The sequence below is a fragment of the Simochromis diagramma genome, unplaced genomic scaffold, assembly GCF_900408965.1.
Source record: "Simochromis diagramma unplaced genomic scaffold, fSimDia1.1 OVJJ01000381.1, whole genome shotgun sequence".
Lineage (NCBI taxonomy): Eukaryota > Metazoa > Chordata > Actinopteri > Cichliformes > Cichlidae > Simochromis > Simochromis diagramma.
In genome coordinates, this window is record NW_024386737.1 from 812397 (window position 1) to 833959 (window position 21563).

General features: G+C 41.7%; 1 protein-coding gene across 1 annotated transcript in view; it reads left to right on the top strand.

Annotated features, from left to right (window-relative positions):
- si:ch211-132g1.7 (prostaglandin F2 receptor negative regulator) overlaps positions 1-21563 on the top strand; it is a 77659-nt gene that overhangs the window by 7592 nt on the left and 48504 nt on the right. The window contains exons 3-5 of the mRNA XM_040004299.1: positions 2452-2710; positions 11473-11880; positions 17251-17661. Of these exons, the coding sequence (XP_039860233.1) occupies positions 2452-2710; positions 11473-11880; positions 17251-17661 (1078 nt within the window). The remainder of the gene's footprint in view (positions 1-2451; positions 2711-11472; positions 11881-17250; positions 17662-21563) is intronic.

Genomic DNA, 21563 nt, shown 5'->3' on the forward strand with positions numbered 1-21563 from the left:
TGAGAAGAATGCTGACCCAAGGCTACGTTAAGAAATTTAAATGAATATGTCAAATCCAGTGAATATTTGTGCAACCTGTTAGTCTTGCTCATGGACACAGCTAAGAATTCATATTTAAATACTTTAACTTTAAATCCAGTATCCTAAGCATAAAGATCAATCTTGCGTAGGTCCGCTGAAAGATGGTTGGTCATCTGTGTAAATCTGCCCGTCTGTTTTCAAATACAGTGGAACCCCGACTTACAAATACCCCGTTTCACGAAAAATTCAAGTTAGGAAGGCACTGAACAGTAGGGCTGGGCCATGTTATAGCGTTCACGGTAATACCGGTATAATGTTAAGCAACGATAGGAAAATGAAATATCGCGATAGAATGGGAGTAAAACGCGCATGCGCAGTGCCTTTGTTTTCATACGCACGTGGCCGATTGTTGAGTGAAACAGATGAACCAGAATTGGTTTGTAAAAATGGTGCAACTTCCATGATGTGGAACTGGTTTGGTGTTTGTCCGTCAGATACACGACAAAGCACATTTTTTTGCAGAACATGCAAGGGGCCGTCGTTATTGTCGTATTTGTCGAACTAAGATGCTCTTAAATCTGGGAGTAATCTGGGTCCTAAACTCTGTATGTTTCAGGTCAAACAACACTGCAGCATCACTGAGAGTTAAAAACTGTCTAAATTCTTTCATCTTTAATAAAACGATCAGCATTGCTGCTTTACCAGGTGTAACTATAAAGTTTAACTTCCAGGCATCCATGAAAACAAAATTTATTACATTTAACGGAGTTAGAAGTTAGCAGGAAGCTAGCGGAAGTTAGCTTGCTAGTTTCGCTAGTTACCTAAGCATGATATAGCACGTTCTGACTGAGAGATTTCTGAAAAAATTCAAACGTACAGCTCTGCTATCACGTCCAACATAAATGAAGACAGGAAACTAAACAGCAGTGACGTTTGTAGGGTTACTGAAGTTGGGCTAGCTGGTATATAATGATGTGCTACGTGATCGCTAGCGACACAGCTATGTTAGCATAACATAAACAGTGAAGCTGGAGGACGAACACTAACACTTTTCCACTTATAAAAGTTAACGTGAAGGTTCCTCATGGTTAGAGACAAATGCAATCGCATGGCAGGATGCTGTAAACGGACCAAACTTCAGTCAGGAGAAACTGAGATAATCCATCCACAATACGAGGTTACTCATTAATATACTGCAACAACATGGGAATAGAGCAGCTGCCAGAGAATTCAACATTAATGAATCAATGGTACAGAAGTGGAGGAAGCAAGAAGAATGAGTTTAATAAAGTTTGATTTATCTGACTGCTTTGTTTCGCTTAATGTGCCTTATAATCCCGTGCACCTTATGGTCCAAAAAATGCATACTGCACACTGCAGTTTAATGTTGCAAAGCAGCTCTTTTTAACTTCAGTGGATATTATACATGGTTATGCTCAGGATATGTCAGCCCATTTCTACTGGAAATGCCTTTTGGTTAAACTTTCAGCAAGGAATTTGCATTTGCACTGTTACATTTTTATAAAGCTTTAATGTACATAAAAACCAGCTTCTTGTTTAAATGAAAATAAATGGAAGGTTGTCTTTTTGTGCTAGTAATGTTGTGGAGTTGTATTTTGTCTCGCATCAATTATATCGTCAGTTATATCGTTATCGCAAATTTTCAAATATATATCGTGATAAATATTTTTGGCCATATGGCCCTGCTCTACTGAACAGCAATATTTTTGCCCGTGTTATGGCAAAATGCCCGAGTAACGAAATCCGCTGGCTCTGATTGGCTGAGCCTACAATGCCCACAATGCCTTCCGAATCATGTGACAACCTCTTGGCTTCCGTACTTGTGCTTCGCTGTTCCACTTGAACAAGGTATTGTTGTTCTAGTTAGCAATTAGCCTATAGCCTATCGTTCAGCATCACCTCAGTCAAAACGCACAACGGGTGCTTCGACTTACGAAAATTTTCGACTTATGAAAGACCCTCGGGAACGAATTAATTTCGTAAGTCGGGGTTTCACTGTATCTTTTCCTCCAAGTTGTTGGTTTAGCCTAGAATTGAAAGAGTTGATCCTCTGGAGAGTATGAGTATTTAGTGTATTACTTGTGGCCAATGGATTATTAATTGAACTGCATATTCTGTTTATTTGCAGCTGCTAATAGCACTGTCACTAAGGGTCAGATTTTGTCCTCTGGGTTTCTTGCATATACAGGAAAAAGTGAATGGAAGTATACTTTTAAGGCACTTTGTAATGGAATCAGAGTCTCTTACATTATTAGCTCACAAGCCACTAATGACTGTACTCCCATTAAGCTGAATATTATTTTGGTTGGTGACCCCATTGCTCCGGCCCAGTGTTTCTAATTTACTCCGCCTATATTTATGTGTGTGCATCCACTTAACACTCGGATTGTTTGTATCCCTCCTCTGCAGGATTTTGAATGGAATATGTTAAAGGACGCGAAAGGGCAGAAGACAAAGATAATCTCCTCTTTCGACTCTCGCTACTCCGACCAGACTTACAGCAAGCGCGTGGCGTCTGGCGACATTTCAGTGGTGCGTCTCCAAGACAACGAGGTGGAGCTGAAGATTGCTGAGGTGAAGTTGACGGATGCTGGCTTCTACGAGTGTCAAACACCGAGCACCGACTACGTCATCAGTGGAAATTATATGGCTCAGGTCCAACTCACAGGTATGAAAGTGTGTGTGCGTGCTCACGTGTGCCTTTGTGTGTCCGTGTGTGTGTTTTTGCCAATTTTGTCCTTTCAGGATACAAAGCTTCTGATGCAGAGTAGCTGTGTTTTTACTTTGTGTTTGAGGCTATTTGGTTATGCTGGTCCATTTAACAGCTATCCCCCACAACTTACTAATGCTCTGCTGACCATGGATGTGTCCTCTTGCACATGAACACCCCTGCTGGTTTCAGACAATCACTGGCTTATAATTTGGTTTTCGCACAGACACGCGTACCTCGACACAGTGTCACACGCGTGGGGAGCAGATGTCAGGTGGGAGTACTTGGCTTATGTCAAATGAGGACCAGGGAGGCACGGATTTGGATGAAGAATATCAAGGAGGAGAAATGTTTAGTTTCATGGTTTATTCTGCTTATAATGTTTGTAATAGCTGCTGTAATTGTCCTTAACGTGATCTGGGAGGGGAAGGGCACCTGCTGCCAGACAATGTTCACCTTGGAAAAAGTTAAAAATAGTTTATAAATTTTTCCACAGGTCTGTTTGTCAGAGGGAGTTAGGCGATTGCTTCATAATTAAAGACTGATTAAGATGGATTCATATTTTCTTAAAGGTTCTTTTTAGACCTCACCTTTTACACCTGCATTGAGTTGCTGCCATGTGATTGGCTGATCAGATATTTGCATTAATGAGTATTTGAACAGATCTACCTAATGAAGTTTTATATTTATGATGAAAATGCTTTGATGGTTCTTACCTATGAAGTTACAGTATATCTGAAAAGCCTTAAAATATTTTCTTTACCATAGTAAACTTCAAAACAGACTTTATTATATGATATAGTTTTAAAAAAGGATAACAATTGACTTCAGCATAATATAAAACGATGTGTTTTCCCGATACCTGATTTTTAGCACTATGTATGCATTGGTCAACTTTCAGATCTATGAAGTTCAGCTAAGTTATCTATGTTTTCATTTTTAGTTTCCATTTGCATTTAGATGCACGGCCGATTCTCTGATGTGTGATCTGTTTCTACCTGTGCTGATGCTAGCAGGACTAAAGCTGATCAAGCAGCAGTAAATATGTGAAGCAAGGCTGAAGGATGCACTCATAAAATGAACAGAATCATAAGAATATAACAGCACGAGCACTGCAAATGCAACTAAAACATGTTGACATCAAATGGTATGTTATTTGAAATCTATATGAAATGATGACACATCTATGTTTTCCAATTGTTTTTATTTATTAATTTTAGTTTTTCCACAGTTGTGTAAATCAGTCTGTCTGTGGACTGGTACAGCTGAAAAGCCGACGCAGCCAGTTCCTCTTCTTCTTCTTCTTGGGTTTTTTCTCTGGCACAGTCTTAGCTTCAGTTTCGAGTTCAGCTGGATTGGTAGTTATCGTTTTCTCTCTGTCTTCTGTTTGTTGTAGAGAGTCATGCAGAGACATCTCAGTTGATGTCAGGGAGTCTTCTTCTTCTTCCTTGTCCTGTTCTTTGGTGTCTTTTTCCACCAGAAGCTCAGGTTTTCCATTTGCTGTGTTGGAATTTTGTTCATTTTGCTCCTGTGTGATTTTAATGTAGGACGCTTTGACTTCTTTCAACTCTTGATAAAGAGTCTCTACTTTCATGTCATGAAGCTCCTTGTTGGAGCAGAGCTGGGATTTAAGCTCACTGATTTCCATGTTCAGTGTCTCCTGGTCCTGCCTATGTTTATCTTCCTGTTCCTTGAGTTGGTGTTGAGCTTCTAGGAGCTGTTGTTGGAGTGTTCCTATTTGCTCTTGTTGAGTCTTGTATTGGACTTCAAATTGAGCCTCCTTCAGACCTACACAGTCCGTGTGTGAAGCCTCTGTGGTTTGTGTAGAAGAATCCACACACTGCTCTGTGGTAGGGTCGCTGACGTCTTCGTGCAGGACACGGATCATGTCATCCAGCATGACAACTGCTTGGTTGTCCTTTGCTTGAACCTCTGTTTTGCTCTTATCAGGCTTATTATTATCATTAGCCTCTTGCAGTTGCTCTATGAGCTCTTTAATTGTTTCTTCATGCTGTTTTTTGTCGGCGATCATCTGTGCATGAAGTTTGGTCACCTTAGACTGGTAATAAGAAGCCCTCTTATTAGCAGCTACCAGTTTCCAGTAAAGCTCGTTCTGGTGGTTTTGGGAAGCTTGTAGTTGATGCCTGAGAGCAGAAATCTCACAACATGAATCATACTGGACTCTGCCATGATGGGGTATAAATCTGGGATTTGGCTGATGTTGCCACGTCCCTCCATTTGGCCCAGGGTTTTGTCCACTGGCGTTATTCATGTTTGCCTCTGTCTCCATATTCACGTCCTCCTTTGGTTCTGACATAGGGAGGGATCCAGGGTTTTCCCTTTCAGAGGTTCCTTCAGGGTTTCCTGACACTTCTTCATTTCTCAGGTTGCTTCCATCAGCCACGTTGTTTTGGGCTTCTACAAGAGCCCGAGCATACGCCCGAGTAATCGGTCGTCTGGGTTCTTCAGCCACTCTTTTCTGTTTTTGCCCCCTTTTTTTCTTGCCTTTCACGACCACTTCGGTTTGAACTTGTGCCAGAGGACGTGTTTCAGGATTTGGTGTTTGGGGTTTTTTGAGGTCATTTTCCGATCTTTGCAAAACTGTTATTTCTGGGCTCACGACCACTTCCATCTGTGCTTCTGCCATTTTATATGCGTCTGCTTCAGCGTCTGCTTCAGCGTCTGCTTCTGCGTCTGCTTCTGCGTCTGCTTCTGCGTCTCTGTGTCTTCCTTATCTTGGTTTTAACAAACAGGTTGTTTTGTAGTTCTGCCACCAAAGAGTTGCTACAGTTGACTGAATTTCTCCTTCCAATGACAGAATGTGATGACATCACAAGCTTTGTGCATTTGATTCTGTGATTGGATAATTTGAAAATAAAATGCCCACAAATGTACTTTTAAAAAAGTCATTTTATTTTGTAGTATATGTTGAATTAACACTATAAAAGCTACTCGACCAGAATTGCAGTTAAAAATAAAACAAAAGCAAAACACAAGTTTTTATAAATGGTTGTTACAAACAAACCTAACCAAAGTAGAAGACGACTGTTTAGTGGAAAAATATTAGACATGCTCACTCATAATAACTGTGTAATAATGTAAACTAGGACATGTCGAAAACATTGATATTTAGTTAAAGGTATTTATTCAAACGATCCAATGACCGGCATGTTTTAGTGAATGTCTGTAGGCATTGGGAGCTTGGTGGTTGCCTAGGCGACAATATGTCATCTATGTTTTGTTTTTAATTCAGTTTCACTGGTGAAACTAAGAAACAACAGGCTGTAGAGGGACACGTTAACAGAGCTTTACTAACTCTTACTGTCATATCCAGTGTGGACACATCTGTATAGATTTATATTAATATATTAATCATTCATTTGAATAACCAAGGATGCAAAATAAATATCACAGGAGAGTTTATGAGACGAGGTCAAGTTCAGAGACACACGTTTAGCAGAGGTGAAGCCTCGAGGTCAGCTGGCAGCTACACCCATGTATGACAGCACCCACCTGTCACAAAGAGCAGCCTTTCCATGCCTGACTCTGCATAATTGTCAGCATCCAAGCATTTTAAATGAGTCATCATCCTCAGAAATCATCCTTTGCACAGTTGTTATGAAGAGAAAAATAAACTTTAGAGCTGAAAATCAGATATGAACCGTGTTTATTTTTTCCTCTAACGTTAAACTTTTTACCAACAGTGTGTAGGCACAGACTTTTTTGAACAAGTGGCCATTAAAGGAAATGCAGTTAAGCTTGCTTAATTGCAGCTTAAAAGTTCCAGGTTTTTGCCGATGTTATTTTATCTAAAAGCCGGCTATTTCAAACCGACTCTATCCTTTGAAGAGCTAATGGGCCCCTAGATCTTTTGTAGACACACGGTTGAAAGAGATACGCTTTCCATTACTCAGATCATCTACTACATTCACAGTGTGAAGATTTAATTTGAACCACTTCCTGACAAAGAAACATGTATTCAGCATTTTCCTTTGAATTTAATTGGGTTTCTCTTTTTCTAGTTGGCAATTAAAACTGTACTCTCCGCATTGGTTTAATCTGGTGTTTACCCGTGTCCAACCCGTCCTTCTCAGGACAATTCTGTCCTCCAGAAAGGATTTCTTTTTTATAAGTGGTAATTTGAGTAAGATTTTACCTGAGGAGGTTTTAAGAAATGAACTCACAAAGAGCAATGTCTGACAGCAGGTTAGTTAGCTCCATAATGCACCATCATGTTCAGCTGCTCTCTGCTTCCCAGCACGGCTCCCCAGACACCTTGTTAAATTTAGACCTGAATTAACTAGGCAGCGCTGTTTGTGAGCGAGAGATTGTCGTGTATATGTAGAGCATATGTATCAGTGAGCGCTTCGTTTTGCAGCATGTAAAGGATAACATATTTCTGACCGAGACGGTCTTTAACGCAGATGATGAGCTAGATTTATACCATTTGAGTCATATGTGTGCCACATTTCTTACACACACACACACACACACACACACACGTGCGCTGCCTCTTTCAGCCCACTGAGGCTGATTGGTTATGTAAGAAACAAGTGAAGTACAGGTCGCTGAGGGTTTGAGAACTCCTTTCAGGCTAATTTTAATTGATAGAGCAAAACGCAGATTATTTGCTCTGCCTTTGTCATCTGCCACAGACAGCACTGCAGCACAGCAGCATCAGCAGGCCTGCAGGCTGCTCTGACCTCCACTGCCAGGTCTGACTGGTGTCTGTTGCAGTCCTGTTTATGTCCACGGTTTAAGAATGCCTCAAGGATTCAAATAAGTGCTTTAAATCCTGCAATAAGCACAGTTTTTCCTATGGATAGAATGTTGTTAAACGAACAGAGACATCATGATGCAAATCACCCAAAATCATACAAAGAACCAAAGCACGAGAGGAGGAGTTCTGTTGATGCCGAATCAACAATGCACCAGCAACACCCATGCATATCTGCTGTATTCGTCGCTATCAGCAGCATGTTGTAGCCTGATCGTCAGATTTGATTTGACAGCCTGGTTTGTGTTGAGCTGATCGATAGATAAAGAGTGACATTTAGACTACAGAGGTCATATGTCTATGTAGCAGTTCACAGAAAAGACTTTGAGTCTTTTATCCAGCTCGTCTGGAATGGGTCCTGCGATGTTCGAGCGTGCCCGTGTGAGGATATACACCAGGTAGCGGTCCAAAGGATTCACACCGAGCGAGTGGAAGTTATGTCCCGTCTCCTGCATGGCTGCTCAAGAAAATCTCCCGTTGTGTGCAACTGTGAGAGAGGACAACTTACAGGACAACTTTTCTAGACACTGTCAAGAAATATGTAATGAACCTTTAGAAACAATCATCTGAGTGTATTTCATGCACATACAAGCTGAAATGTGATAATTATGATTGAGACTAGAATCCCAAACCTCTGCTATAGATCTATTTTGATTTACTTATGTTATACATGCAGGTGTTGGTATGTCCTTCACTTAAATATTCACTTCATATCCTACTCTCTTCCATCAATACTTGTGCGGACGTATGCCCTGAGTTTAAAATGTGTACAGACTCATACATGACAGGAATTGAAATCAGACAAAAAAAAGGTACAAAAATTCTTCTGAACATGGATAACATCATAAATTATTGTTACCTCTCAACAGATTCTGTCCATTTTCATGTGTTTGCTCACACCTTCCAGTGAACATGTTTATTAGAGGTGGGAAACCTCGTGATACGATATTATCACAATTTAAATTTATTGGTTTTCTTAAATTTTGTGATATTTTGAGTATTGCAGTAACATATTGTGACTAAAATTGCCTTTTTCCAACTGCAGATTAAGTCCTCAGACTTAGTCAATAACTTAATTTTATTGGATAAAACAGATACATCAGTTATCTTTTTGATGCAAAATGAAATTTTGAGCATACGATCACTGTCACTAAAACCTGCTATAAATGTTACTATAAGACAGTCAGTCTGATATCAGTCTGTGATTGAATGGAGTCAAGTTGGCAGTTAAAAGCACTCTGCTTCTGATAATGCAGACATTAACTGTAAAAAAAATCACATAGCTGTTGCTGTCTACATGGAAAGAAATTCACACTGGACTATTACAGTTGTGCTCCGCATCCTTCTGGTCTTCTATAGGAATATAATCAGAATACAGGCAGCTGAGTTGAATCCCCTTGAGTTCTGCTCATTCAGAAAGCCTCATTAACACTGATGGCAACTTTTTGTTTTTAAACAAACCTTCAACAATCTCTCTGAGACTGATTGGAGTCAGTCCAAGTCAGACTGCAACTGTTTGCAGAAAGGTTGCCTTTTACCTCCAGCTTTGGGCAACTATTTAGTCAGCACAAGTTGCAAGAATGATGAACAAAAATCAAATAGCCAGGCAGACTAGTATTTATTTTGCAGTTGTTGGTAGCTGTAAGGAGTTGGCTGTCATATTTCTACTCGTGTGACTGAGCCATTAGCCTCCAGCCTTGGATGGTCTGTCAGTTTGGTTTCATTAATGTAAGTTTGCTCGGCTAACGTTACCTCAGGATGTTGGTGCATGAGAGGAGCCCTCTTCTTCACGGTATTCCCAGAATATTTTAATTTACATAGATAATAACAATATCACGACGCAAAATATTGCAATGCCATGTCCAATTTATATCAACGCCAGCGTTAATCGCACAGAACGGTATTCACGAAGACAGTCAAACCTGCTACAACACTTGTAAGTGCACAGTAGTAATTAATGTTAATGATTTATTCATTGGAAAGCGATCGAATTTTAATAAAGAGCCGGGACATTTTCACTCGCAGGACAATAGACGGTTGAAGCAGCGGTTGAAGCAGCGGTTGAAGCAGCGCTGTACATCGTTGTCTACACCCGGACGTGTTGATCCGTTGTTTTTAAGTTTGCGTCTGAAGTTGGAGCGAACTTTTTATTCCTAACTGCTTACAAAGCAGTCTTTCCCACAGGATGTAAACGTGGCATTTCTCTAATTCCCATAATGCATAGCCACGTACTTCTCATTCCCGGCCATCTGCCGCTTCTTGGATTCATTTGTAACGCGACTAGAGCTGCCTTCCAAAATACACAGTTCATCATTTATCTAAAGCATCTCAGTGATAAATCTCAGAGTTTGGAGCTACTGTTGCTTTAAAGTGTGAGGAATGGTAATGTGTGCACACAAACATACACAGAGCACAGATTTCTTTCTTTTTTTTTTTTTTCTTTTTTTAATATACAAAATTCAAATGACTTGATTGCGATGATAAAACAGAGCCTGTAATTTTTGCTTAGCAGACACGCCAACCCCACCCTGATATTGCCTCTCAGCTTTGTTATTAACCCCCCGTGTCTTCACTGCATCTCAGCATCTGTCTTTTCCCCGCACTCTTCCCGTTGCGAGGAGCAGAGGTAAAAACTTATTTTCATAGCTCTCGCCGTGCATGCATTTAAAAGCAAAGCCATGCTCCCATCAGGAAACCCAGGAGTTATAGGCCTTTCACTTTATTTTATTTTTTTCTCTCCAGCAGTGACTCATCATCCTCCTTCATGTGTCATAACAAGAAAGGAATGAGCGGTGAAAGCTGCTCTGTAAAGACCTTCTGGATGACACGTTTAGTTTCATTTTTAATACGTAAACGAGCCTGAGATGAAAGAGTGGAGGTGAAAGTGGTTGCGTGAGAGTGTTGAGAGTTTACTTGGTTAAGACGGTGACCTTCAGAAGCACTCCTCTGGGCGTGTTGAGGTTTTTTTTGCAGCTTTATCTGCGTCTGTTTGTTTGTCCTTCAACCAATGACCTTGGCACGAGTGTATGCGAAATATTATGTTGGATTACATGAATCACTAAGAGTTTACACTAGCCCTGCTTTTGCCTTTTAGTTTAAGCCGGATGACCTGACAGACGGGCCGCTTTGAGGTGTGGTAAACAAAGGTGTGACACTGAAGTAAGATTAAGATTCTGTCACTCCACCCAATAAATAGATGCTAAATGTCGAATTGTTCATTTTTTATCATATGCACCTGCAAACTGTCTAATATCAGACAACAGGGAAAAGCCTTTGCTTGCCTTGAGCTATTATGTCATCGTTTTACCTACAATTTCCAGCTCAAATACGCTGCTTTTTAAACCTGGGAATTAGTTTAAACAGATCCTCGAAGTAAACAAGACCTTTTCGCTCACAGCGACACACAAATAGGCCTCAAGTGATAGACGACGAAGACGAGTGAAGGAAAATGCAGATATGCTGCCGATTAGCTGCCGTATGAGGAATCATGTATCTGCTTATGAATCTGTAGGCAAAGGGAAAGATGATTGGTGCACAAAGCTTTCTGGTTTCTGTTTGTTCTGTCTGGTTGTAGTCCAAGTTTTATTGGGCTGTTGTGTTCAAGCAGGTTTTTGACACTTGCAGGTAAATTTCCTTAAATGTAATCTGGAAACACTCAACTGTGGTTTGAAAAAGGAAAAAACATCTGTTAGGGTTCTTGAACGTATCCTGGCAGCCAGAGCAGAAGGTGTGAAATATAAAAAAAGATGTGGGTGAAAAATATTTAACAGAAAGTTAATTCTAAATATACATCCTATATTTCTTTGTGATAAATGTTGGATGACATAACTGTGTGTGTGTTTGGGGGGGGGCAGCATGTGTGGATAATTTTCAGCACCTCCCAGTTTGTTGCTGTGTGATTAATTCACTCAAAACATTTTCTTTTGGTTTGTTTTCCCGTCAGTCATTCCCAACACCCTCAAGGTCTCCCCCAAGACCCCGCCCCCAGTCATCTCAGAGGGAAGTGACCTAACTCTCTCCTGCAACGTCACCCGGGAGCTCATCCACCCCACCTACCTGTCTGTCACCTGGTCGGTGAAGAAGGGGACGACGTCAGAGGAGATTTTGACGTTTGGTCCTCAGGGGGATGTGGTCACGGGGTCCAGGTTTGCCCGGCATTATGCGGACGGAGGCATCCGATTGGTCCCTGGCAGGAACGGAGTGTTTGAACTGGTGATTTCCAGAATGACGACGTCCGATGAAGGGAATTATGAATGCAACGGGACGGAGTGGACGCACGAAAGTGGAGGAAATTGGATAAAAATCGTGGAGAGTACCAAAGAGATGGGAACTGTTGCAGTTACTCCTACAGGTAAGAGTTGCACTGTTAGTTGCACAGCTGATGCTTTGTTTTGGTTAAACTAACTATAGAAAAAAACCCTAAAACATGCTTTTGCCAGACAGATGCATTGCATTTCACTGTAGTGGATGCATGCTGCCCCTAGCTGAGCCTGGTTCTGAAGGAGGTCACTTCCTGTTAAAAGGGAGTTTTTCCTTCCCACTGTTGTCAAGTGCTTGCTCACAGTTGGGGTTTTCTGTCTTATTGGTCTTTTTCTTACATTATAAACTGCCTTGAGGCGACTGTTGTTGTGCTTTGGTGCTGTATAAATAAACAGACTTTGAAATGTGTTATGAAAGATGTCCTGTATCTGTCCTTCTGCCAGTGGAGCTGAATCACTCTGTTAGAGAAGATGCTCTGCTGCCTGTGCAGTAAGTGGTGAAGAGGGCGGTCAGGATTTTACACGATTGTTCGCTGACCTCCTCTCACAGACAGAGACGGCCTTCCTTATTACTTCATTTAGTCTGATTGGCTGATCAGATGGTGCGCGGCATTGTATTTGTGGGTGGCTCATGTGAGGTGAGCACACAGGGAGACAGCACAGTTCCCTGTGGAGCTCCAGTGCTGCACAGAGTAATGCACGGGACTGGAGATGGTGGATGTGTGTTTACTGACCTTTCCTGTAGCTTCTCTCTCTAAACGCTCTCGAGGAATCAAAGGAGGCGATCCTCACCGTGCAGCTGTCTGCAGCATGTAGTGTCTCACATTCAGTCTGTATGCAAACTGCAGCAGGTCAAGACTGGTCTCTGCGTCACCTCCGTCACATGTGATGTGAAGGCAATTAGTTAATAACCGTTAAGCTGTGATGGTACAGGAACCAGACGGGACGGTTTCCATAAAACCGATGTGTTCAACTGTTTCAGGCTGAGGTTGTAAATGTGACTCAGGATCGCTAACAGCTGAACCTCGGGGCTGACGCATTCAGGGCCTGCAGCCTCGCTCTGGTGGATTGTCTCCTAACCCGGCCAAAAGTCACAGAAAAGCCAGGCTGTGCTTCTAAGATGTAAACCACACCCTTCCTCAGACCTTTGAGAGCGTGTCTTCAGCTTCGTCATTGCTGTGTGCCTCTCAGTATTTCCCACTACACTGTTCACACGCATCCATCCATCCATACACCCTCACTGCTAATAATACCGACGTTCACACTTTGTGGTTTTCTCTTTTTTGTTTTTCTTACTTTCATAATTTTGTCACATTTAATCATTCCTGGCTTCAGTCTGCATCTCTCTGACTTTGGAGCCAGGCTGTGACAATGTTGGCTCGACTGGGATTGCATAATGTTGAGGAGTGATAGATCAAGTGGACGCTAATTTTAACAGAGGTTTATTCATACAGATATGATGCTTATCAATATCAGATGCAAGAGCGAAGGTTTGAAAGATGCAGGTGAGATGGTGCAACTGAAATAAAGGACAGGTGGTGACGCTGGAGGAGGCAGGTTGAATAGTTTGGATGGGACCACAGGGATAGTTGGAGATGGAGGCAGATGATCTTCTGTGGCAGCAGTGAAAACAAGAAGAGGCTTAACTAATGAGATACAGTAACATATATTTCTACATGTTTAAAGACTTCAAAATAAGATGTTTCTGGACAACATGCATTTCTTTGTCTCCAGCAGTCCACACACACAGGCAGCTTGCATGCGACCCAGGCATACCGCACTAATGCTCGAGCTTATTGCTGTTGACACAGACTTGTGACTCTGACCTGCGTGGTCTGCTTTAATTCACATTACCGAAAAACTATAGAATCATGCCTAGGGCTGTGCGATATGACCAAAATCTCATATCCCGATATAAGAATTCTATCGTCCCGATAACGATATAAATCACAAAAATGTAACATTTTCTGTAAATTCTGTGAATCTCGGGCAGCTCGTCTTGCGTGAAGTGTTTGTCATGTAGCTGGAGTCGAGTGTTTTAACCGATGCATGAAACGATACATTTTTAGACATAAGTTGTAACAGCCGCCGTTTTCTTTGAGTATTTATCACACGGCGTGCTGCGGGGAAAAGCCCGTTCTAACGTTCGAGTCTAAGGTTTATTTTTTTAGCACCTGACGGCTCTTTTTTTAATTCTTATCCGTAAATAATCTGCATACTCTTTCATGTGATTCAGTTTATTTTGAAAAGTCTCAACAGGATCTTGAGCTTTATTGTGAAAGGTTTATGTGGGAAATAAACAAGCGGACACGCAATGGTTTTACCGTCCTTGTTGCTAACGACAACACATAAAAACAGGCGCTTGTCCGTCCGTAGTGTGGTTATATTACATATAAGAAAAAGAGAGAACTTTAAGAAATGAATATAGCCACTACAGTGACCATCAAAACATGAAAAAATATTGCAGTAAACAGTTTATTTTGCGACACCACGAAACAAACGATAGCGTAAAATGAAACGATAGACGTTTTTATATTGTTATCGGATATATATCATTATATCGAACAGCTGTCGGAGAGTAGCAGTTAATTAAAAGAGGGCCACACAAGTGAACAGTTTATCAGATTTCTTCATGCAGTCTTTAAAGAACCAAACATTAAACTCTGAACACCTTTAAATGGGAACTTGATTTTTATCCAAGTGGTGGGGACTACTACTGTTCAGATGGAAAGATATGATCAATAAATAAAGCAGGGATGCCAAACACTGTGGGCCACATACAGCTCACTTTGACTTTGAGTGGACTGACCCAGTGAAGATCCCCTTTATATCAGTGTAAAGAAGTTTAACGACAAATTTAATCTATGAGATATTAGAATATAAGAAACATAAGTGAAGTTTGATAAGTATGTCTCAGGGTTTGTTTGGGGTTTTTTGCATAACAAGGAAACAAAGAAATCTGTCGCCACAACTCTTTGGCTATAAATTATGAGAAATAAATGTGTAACGTTAAAGATGCAGCTCTGACAGCTCATCGCTGTTATTGAACTGTTTATTACTGGTTTAATGAGAATGAATGAGTGGGCATGGAGGAGCTCTTTACTTGTTTTAAAGCTTTTCCCGTTGATAAAGTCTGAAATTTATCCAAAGTGCTCCAGTGGCCGGATTGAAGTCTTTGCTCCGGGGACCAATTTTGGCCCCCGGGCCTTATGTTTGACGCCTGTGATATAAATGCATTATGGGGCTTTATACACTGAGCTGTGTGGAGTCTATTCAGGTTTATCAACTAATTATGGGCAACTAATTTTTTTAACAGTCCTCGCACCTCTGAGGTGAAATGATTGAAGTGAATGATTCTTAACACTAAATCTGCTTACTTATTACTTACTCAACTCCTTTTTTTTTTTTTTTTTTTTTTTTTGTCTACTTTTTTCAGCCACAGCGGTTAGTGATTTGCTGCCCGGCCTCAGCTTCGTGCGTTTGTCCTTCCCTTGGACAAAATTTAAATATCTTTTCTGGGATAATTGAAAAGGAAGCTGGCCGGTGGTTATTCAGGCTTCAAAAGATCCTTTGAAAAAAAGCCGAGGGTCATCAGTAGCAGTGCAGTGCGCCGCTTCCACGTGAGTCTGCGCGCACAGGTTCTCTGCACATCCCCAGCAGGGGAGGGATCAGTACATAATCCTCAAATCTGCTTCCTGATTTGGGATAAAAGATATTTAGTATATGCATACTTAATGTGCAGATCTGTGAGCTGCTGTTGGATGTTTAACGGCAGTTCGCAGCAGCGGTCGTCTCAGGACACAATGCTCAGCAAAGTGTAGAGAGGATCCCCACGATTCCCTGTGTGCAAGCAGCTTGCGACAATGCCCGGAGTGAAATTGGAAGAAAGTCAAGGATGAGAGGGGCGGGGAGGGAGGGGACATGGGAGAGTTCTCCCTCTGTTGTGTGGCTGTCTTCATTTTAAAGGAATCTCCTCCTCTGTGAACCGCTCGTCTTTTCATTCTCTCTGCCTGCCTCGCTCTCTCCCAGGAGGTTCACGACCCTCATTGGCTGACCATAGAGGCCCCTATGTGCACAGACACACACTCAGACACACACACAGACACACACTTTCTCTGTCTGTCTCTCACGCTCATCTGTGTGGTTGCTCTGGTCACCATATCTTATATCTTTCCAGGTTACCATATCCTCTTAAGTGCTGCACAACACACAGGGGTTTGTAATGAAACCAGTGATGAGCAGTGCACACACAGACACACAAACAGGTCTCGGTCTCAGGTCCATTGTGTCCCAGTCTCTTTATATTGACTTACTGACTTGAGTAAAGAGGATGAGAAAAGTCAAACAGAGTGAGCTTTGTCTCTTTTGTCCGTTTCCAGACACCATACAGACTTTTTTCTCTCCCCCATAGTGCTGTTTATGTTGTCACTGGAGATGATATTTACAAGCCCGATCCAATCTTTGGGTTCAAAGATACATTTTTTTAGAAAAAGGAGAAGGAGAAGTAGGCTGACAGCCATTTGTAATTGGCTAACCCCCCCCCCCCCCCCCTTTTTTTTTTTTTTATTAGTAGAGAGACCTGCAGGAAGGTTTCTTGAGCACCTCTGCGTAACAATGCTGTAGGAGCAATCGCATACACCCATGCACTGCTCTAAATGTTTTTTTGTTATCTCATGACTGATATGACGAGGATGTACAGACTGTGCTGTTACATCCTGTTTTATCCCGAACTATAATAGCACTTCCCGCTTTCGGTAAGATTAGAATCAGCCAGTTGGCCAATTTGCTTATTCATATATCTGTCGTGCTAAATGAGTCACAGGTGTAGTGTTTTTGGCTTTGAATGGGACTTTGTGCTTACGTGTGCTGTCACCGCCCAGCTGGTTTGTGTACATAAAGGAAGTGTTTCCCACAGTTTGATTGGTGGGCATGCAGGCATGGGCACCTTGTTTACTTAAAGGAATAATCAATAATACTATGCGTACTCTTTAAAGAAATAACTGCGCATTAATTAGCTGCCTCTCCTGCGAGTTGCACCGGCTCACATTACCACCTTGACGTGCAGTTGCAGACGGTTGTTCTGCCCTGCAGCATCGGCGAGCTCAGTGTAGTGACACATGAAAGCCGATCTTCACAAATTAGTCATCCAGCTTTTGGAGGAAAACTAGTCGATCAATCGCATCGTTGATCTATGAAAAAACAAGGCTACCTGAGTAGATGTGTGGATGTAGGAAACACCTCATTTGACAGAATCTGTGCCTTTTCCTGTTGTCTCTGACTAGTTGTTAACATGAAAATGCTCATTATGCTTCAGTACATGAAGTCTCAATTCATAAAAAGAGTCATGAGATGTGTTTTTGGTGGGTTGGGTCAGTGCGAGGACAGAGACTTGAAGCATTTTATTGTCTTCATGCAGTGTTTTCTTAGGATTCATTGACTGACGCCATGTCTGTCCTCTCAAGGTCGTTCCCTCAACGTGAAGGCCTCACCCTCCTCCTCTCCCTCCTCCACCTCTCTCGTCCTCTCTCCTGGCAACTCGCTGACCCTGATGTGCGGCGTCACCGCCGACAACCTGCCCGCCCTCTCCCTGGAAGTGTCCTGGCTGGCCGACGGCCGTGAAATCATCACCATGGATCGCAGCGGGGTGGTGATCTCAAACACATCCTCCAGCGGAGCGCAAGGAAAAAAGGGGGAGGCGAGCCTGGAGCGAACAGAAACCGGCGACTACAGGTTGGGGGTGAGGGGGGTGACCATTGAAAACGGAGGGAACTACACCTGTCGCATCAGAGCGTTCATCAATAAAGAAGGACGGAGGTGGTACATGACAGCGGAGAAGACATCCAACCCTGTGACTGTGAAGGTCTCTGAGATCCGTGAGTGTTTTCCACAGTGTTCTTCTTCTTTTTTGCCACACTATGTCTCATCTCGTATAATGTTTCAAATGAATGAGTTGAGCTTAAAGGACCAAATCAGTAATGAGAAGAAAACATTAAATAATCTTTTTAGAGTGGTCCTATTGTGGTTTCCATTATTGTTACACTGCAGAAATGTTTGTGCTTGTCCATAAAAAGCTCTCGGGTACCAAGTGCTTTTCTGTTCTCGGCTCTGTGTGATGTCAGAGAGTGTGTATCATCTCCAGCACATGGGTCTGTCCTTGAGTGGAGAAGCCCCACCTACCTTCTGTTTGCCAAGGTCAGCCAATCAGAAGAATGTTTGCAAAAAGCAGGAGAGCGAGGGACGAATAAAGACAAATTATTTTTTTTAGTGCAACTCATGCAAACACTGTTAGAGATGAAAGGTGAAAATATTGAAATGAACATAGGTCTTATTTAAGCTCCTCAAGTAATTTAATTTATTTGTAATAACAGCCTCTTTACTGGGAAGACTGGGACTTCTTTCTGCTTGTAGCATTGTGTGCGCCTGGGATCAGGATTTCTTTCCATCACATTGGTTTAGAGAAGAAAAAGGTGAAACGCCCCGTTCTGCTCTGCTGTGAGTTAAGCTGGGAAATGCCACCCTGATGTGCTGCTAAAACAATCAGCAATTTATTAGTTATTTTAAGCGTTTCACTGTCTAAATCCTCTTCTCGTTGAGTGATCTTGTTGGCTGTTTTTTAATTACAGCTTCAGTTCCTATGATGGATTTGAATTGCTTTTGGACGTGTTCTGAGCTATGATGCTTTGTCTTTTTAGTAAACAGTTTAAATTGTGACACAGCCGATGTGGGGCTCTGTCTGTTGGCTTATTGATTTTTGCATAAAACCAATAATGACTGTCTCTTTCTCAATTTTCACCTTATCAGCAAACTTTAAATGTTCCTACTCTCGACAAACGCACTCTCAGGAAGGTGTGTGTGCATCTCCTTGGCTGTGGTTGGCTAATTTTTCTTAAAGGAGTAGTTGGGGGGAAGTAACAGTAAGAAGCCATGTGCATGTTTCTCATGTATGATTTCATGAGGTGTGGATGTGTAACAGTGCTGCTAGAGATGAATCTTGAGTCTTAAGGGGGGTAGCTCTTTAATCCCCTCATCAGCCTGTCGACTCCTGCTGCGAAGAGGATTGATTAGTCATGCCTGTCCTGCTCCGTGTACCCCTGGGTATTCTGTTAGTGTGCCTGGGTACATGTGCACGATGCTCTGATCCTGCTTCTAAAGAGCAGTGATGTCAAACACAGTTGACACGGCAATCAATTACTGGCGTGGTGGGTGGTCTCTCTGTCTATCCATCTTTCCCTTCTCTATTTCCATCCTGCTCTCGCTGTGTTTGAATTTCACTTCATGTTGTATTTAGATATAGCTGGCATGCTGGGAAGGTTATCTGTGTCATGCAGTTAGTCATGGAATTGGTTTCTTTGTTTCATCCTTAATATACATAGCTGAAGTCATGGTAAGTATATATACATATCAGTACATAATAATAAAAACATCTTACGCTCAGAAGCTCTTAAAATGAGGTGAATAAATCTTCAGTGGAACTACAAACATGACATATGACACTTTTATTTATTTATTTAACAAAATAAATAAAATTAAGCCAAAATGTAGAAGCAAATCAAAATGCAGAAGCAAAATGCAGAAGCCAAAGTGCAGAAGGATGTACTGTAGTACGCACACCATTACTACAGTTTGCAGCTCTGGAGAATTCAGGTTTGTTTTAACAAAGTGCCAAGAAGGAAAGAAGTCATCAGTGATCTTAGAGAAGCATCATAATAAAAGGTTATAAGGAAATTTCCAAACAATCCAAAGTTCATCCTTCTACTGGTCGATGCTTCCGGGAGTGGACGTCCCATCAAATTCACCCCAAAGATCGTGCAATGCTCACGGAAACAGTTCCACAGCTGCTTCTCTCTCAAAAGAACATGACAGCATTGCTACCAGTTTATAAAGCTGCATCTGAACAAACCACAAGAATTCTGGAATAATGTTCTTTGGATGGACGAGACCAAAGTGTAGATGTTTGGCCATGATGCACAGCACCACATTTGGTGCACACAGGTCCACACTGGACCCGGGCACCTCAAAGTCATCGACTTGACCATGAACTGCTAGAATACCAAAATATACTAGGTTCAAATGTGAGGCCATCTGTCTGACAGCTAAAGCACAGCAGAAAACCTGTAACAGAATGGCTTAAAATCAAAAGAATGAAGGTGTTGTAATGGTCCAGTCAATGTCCAGACTGATAGGTCGCTGACACTGATGTTCTGCTCTCAAGGTGGAGGGACCTTGAGAGCAGAACATCGTCAGTCAGAACTGAAACAGCAGGGGGCCTGCACATTCTACACCATGTTTGAGATTGTTTTTTCTTTTTTTGACTTTATCAACTAGGGATTGAAGGTGACTTGTGACTTTTGACTTTTTCTTTTTTTTTTTTTCTTTTTTTTTTTTTTAAAGCCGCAAAGGCCGTCTTTCAAGGGCAGATGCAGGTTTTACCACTAAAAGTCTGTTTGGTGCAGACTTGTGTGGTCCAGGCAGAACCAACCTGGAAAATTTTACATAATCAATGGGAAAAGCGAATGAGGGTTTATGCATGTTGTACTTCTTCTAAATTGATCTTGTTGACCCAAATAGTCTTTCCTGCAAGGTCAACCACTCAGAATTTTATAAAAGCAAGACACAACAACAGTGTCATGCAGGAAACAGAATTACTGTTTTGATAATGGATCAAAGCCAACAACAGAATTTAGAATAAAATTAAATAAAATTAACTTCCCATCCATAATATTTGGTGTTGACTTTTTTTTCTAAATACTGTCTAATAAGGGCTTTGTTGTGTAGTGGTTAACATTTGCGTTTAAGAAATCCGCAGTTTGACTCCAGTAGGAGACACCAACCAACCTCAAGTAGGGTTCAAGGTTTGGGGGTAAGAAGCAATGGGCGCGTCAGGAAGATATAAAATCTTTGCCTCTTGGGAACTGAGGGATCAGCCAAAAGAAAGTTTAGTGTATTAACATCGACACCAATGGCTAAATCTTTGGTTTGTTAACCAAGCCATCCTGCTCGATTGTGGCGTCTCCGGTATTCAATACTGATGTAAAAGTCCTGTTATAACTGATCATAAGAACAGCTGAATTTCTCACAAATTCCCCAAATCCCAGATCTCAATGAAAGAAACAGATTATAATGAATAAATAAAAATTTGTTACATAAGCGCTCTTATTTCATCTACTGTACTATATTTAATGGTTTGGGGAATTCCCAGGAAGTGCTTTGGCAGATCGACTGGCTAAAAGTTTGAAAAGCCCAAGTGTTGGTTTATTTCAGGAAAGAAGCAATTAGTCTTTTTGTCCCCATTTCGTTTTCGGAGAGCATAAAACCCTTAATGATATTCATGGAGTCCAGTTTGCTTTGGTGCTTCTTGGCTGTAATATTGTCAGCAAGGATCAAAAGCACCTCGTAGTCCCATAATCCCTCTACGGAGTTTGGGGGACGTGGTTGCCAGAAAATACTTACATCAAAAGGAAATCGGAAACATTTCAGCATTTACTGGACGTTCAACTAACAAGTTAATAACCCATAAATCCCTGAACATTGCGATGGATTTGCCACAAGAGGTTCATGCTGTTGCTGGATTCTTCAGTCTACTTGCCCGATTTGTAGACGCAGCTCCAAATCAGAACAACGGTCCCCTCAAGGTGCTTTATACTGTAAGGTAAAGGCCCTACAATAATGGAGGGAAAACCCCCAACAATCAGACGACCCCCTATGAGCAAGCACTTGGTGACAGTGGGAAGGGAAAACTCCCTTTTAACAGGAAGAAACGTCCAGCAGAACCAGG